Source organism: Bison bison, unplaced genomic scaffold (genome assembly GCF_000754665.1).
Source record: "Bison bison bison isolate TAMUID 2011002044 unplaced genomic scaffold, Bison_UMD1.0 scf7180017857300, whole genome shotgun sequence".
Taxonomy (NCBI): Eukaryota; Metazoa; Chordata; class Mammalia; order Artiodactyla; family Bovidae; genus Bison; species Bison bison.
In genome coordinates this window covers 2,294-4,737 of record NW_011487873.1, presented here as the reverse complement: position 1 = coordinate 4,737, position 2,444 = coordinate 2,294, and the positions used below count along the sequence as shown (strand labels likewise).

Sequence of the window (2,444 nt, the reverse complement as noted above, 5' to 3'; positions counted from 1 at the left end):
CCCCGGCACTGCAGCATGCAGCCCGGCCCCCCCACTGGGTGGGCTGGACGCCTGCCGGCCCGTGCGTCCTGTGCCTCCCTGACTGGTGTGTCCACCGTGGTCTCGCGGGGCCGGGCTGCATGCTGCAGTGCCGGGGGAGGACACCTCAGAGGGGAGGGCGAGCCCTGGGCCCCCAGACCCCCTCCTCCGTGGCGCCTGCCCCTGTGTTCCTCCAGGAGGCCCACGGTCAGGGGCCGCTGTGGGTGTGTGCGAATCAGACCCCCTGGGAGCCCCAGTCCAGCCCCCGTCCTGGGCATACGTGGCCTCCCAGGTGCTGACTGGGCTCCCGAAAGGGTGGGCGGCTTGGGAGCGGGGAGCCTCGGACGCCCCCAGAGGGCAGCTGTTGATGGTGGCCGCCCTCACTCCCAGCCCAGGGCAGGCCCCTGCTTTGTGCCCTGTGGCGGGCACATCTTGGTGGGAAATGGCTGCTTGGTCCTGGGGGGCGGGCAACACCTCCCGCCCTTCCTGGACTGGCGCGCAGCGTGTGGACGTGTGTCTGGGGCCAGCGGGGCAGCTGTGGGGCTTCCAGAGCCCCAGGACCCCAACATGGAGCGGTCGCGTCCCCGCTGCCCGGCGCCTCTGGGGCTGCCCCTCACTCCCCTCCCCGTGTCCCGGCCGCTCAGATGGAGCCCCAGGCCCGTGTGACTCACCACCAGTGTCCAGGCTGCAGCTGCCATTGAGGAGCGTCCGGGAGGCCTCGTGGCTGACCACACAGGTGTAGGTGGCCCCCGCGTGGTCCAGGGGGCTGGAGACACGCAGGACACTCCAGGTGTGGGATGAGGCGCGCCCAGCCTGGGCCGTGGTGTGCGCCGTGGCAAACTGGGAAGGCTCCACTTCTTGCTGGCTCTCCAGCCACTTGAGGAGGATGTCCACGGGTGAGAAGCCGGACACCTCGCATAGGAGCCAGGCAGGGGAGAAGGGGCCAGGCGCGGTCACAGTGCGGAGGGTCAGATTGCCAGGCACTGAGGCGGCTGCGGGGAGAAGCCATGTTATGCTCGCGAGCTGGGTCTCCAAGGGGTGGGTCCCCGGGGGACGGAGGTGGCCGGGGTGCCGTGGGGCCCGCGGCTGCCCTCACCATGTTCTCTCTGAGCCATCAGGGTCACTGGCGACTGCAGGCCAGGGCCGCTCAGTGTGCAGGTGACGTTTGAGCCCGAGGCCCACAGGGACCTGGGCAGGGCCAGGCGGCTGCTCTGGCTCCAGGAGCTGTTTATGTGCCTGGTGGGTCCCTCCTCCAAGGCCCCGCCGTGGGGCTGCCCGTTCACCTCCCAGGAGAAACGGGCATCCAGCGGGGCCTCCCCCGTGGCCAGGCAGGTGAACTCGGCCTTGTCCAGGAGCCAGAGGCCCTGGGGGGTTGGGGGCAGCAGGTGGACGCTGGGGGCCTGGGTGTGGTTCTGACACTCTGCAGGGAAGGGGAGGAGAGGTGTAGGGGTCTTGTTGGGGGGGCGGTGGGGTTGAGGGCTGGCCAGCGGCACCCGCCTGGCCCCAGGCCGGCCCCTCTCCCCAGAGACCCCTGGACTCTGTTGCTTCCAGAAGTGCAGAGGGCAGGGGTCCACCCACCACTGAGCTGGGGTCTTGCTTGCAAGCAGGCTGTTTCTGGTGTCCCCGAGAACACCCCACCCTTTTCCCCCTCTGTCTCCAGGGACTGACCTCTGCAGGGGTCCTTTGAACACGCCAGTGTCCGGGCTTCTGTCTGTCTGTGGTTGGTGGCCGGCGCTGTGGAGAGTGGGGGGAGTCAGGATCTCCTCCGGGCGCCACAGATAGCGGGGGCTGAAGATCCCCACATCCTCAGCCCCAGGGGTGGCCGTCGTCTGGGGGTCTCCTCCACCAGTGTCTGTGGCTCTGCTCCGGTCCCGGTGGGACCCTGGCTGCCCGCTTGCTGGTTGCGAGTATCTACGCTAAGTGCCTGGGGGCCGCCCTCATGACCATCGCCAGGACAGCTTACGACGAAAAGGACTCGTGAGGACTGGCCACGGGTCTCTGACAGCCAGGGGTCAGCCAGCTTTTTCTATAAAGGCCCAGAGAGCAGATATTTGAGGCTGTGCTGCCATCACACAGGACTTCTGTCCTGTTCATCCCTCTAAGCTGGGCAGGCCAGCCCCGGCTGCAGGGATCTGGCTTCGGGATTCATCTGGCCTTCAGGCTGTGCTCGAGCTGCACTGTGTCTGGGTCAGGGGCCACGGCCTGAGGGGAGGGCTGGGCTCATGCAGTCAGCAGGCCCTGGGCCCCAGGAGGGTCACTCCCCATGGGAGGGCAGTCCAGCCCTGGGGCAGGAGGGCGCAGCCTGTGCTTGCGGACCTCGGCCCCCACAGAGAGAACATGGTGAGGGCAGCTACGGGCCCTGTGGCACCCCGGCCACCTCCTTCCCCCGGGGACCCACCTCTAGCTATCATGCGCTCTCCTTCCCT

General features: G+C 68.5%; 1 gene segment (V, D, J or C); it reads right to left on the bottom strand.

Annotated features, from left to right (window-relative positions):
• Window positions 1-2,444, bottom strand: part of LOC105003451 — a 9,211-nt gene that overhangs the window by 4,484 nt on the left and 2,283 nt on the right. The window contains 3 exon segments of the C gene segment in view: window positions 690-1,010; window positions 1,115-1,438; window positions 1,687-1,752. Coding sequence covers window positions 690-1,010; window positions 1,115-1,438; window positions 1,687-1,752 — 711 coding nt within the window.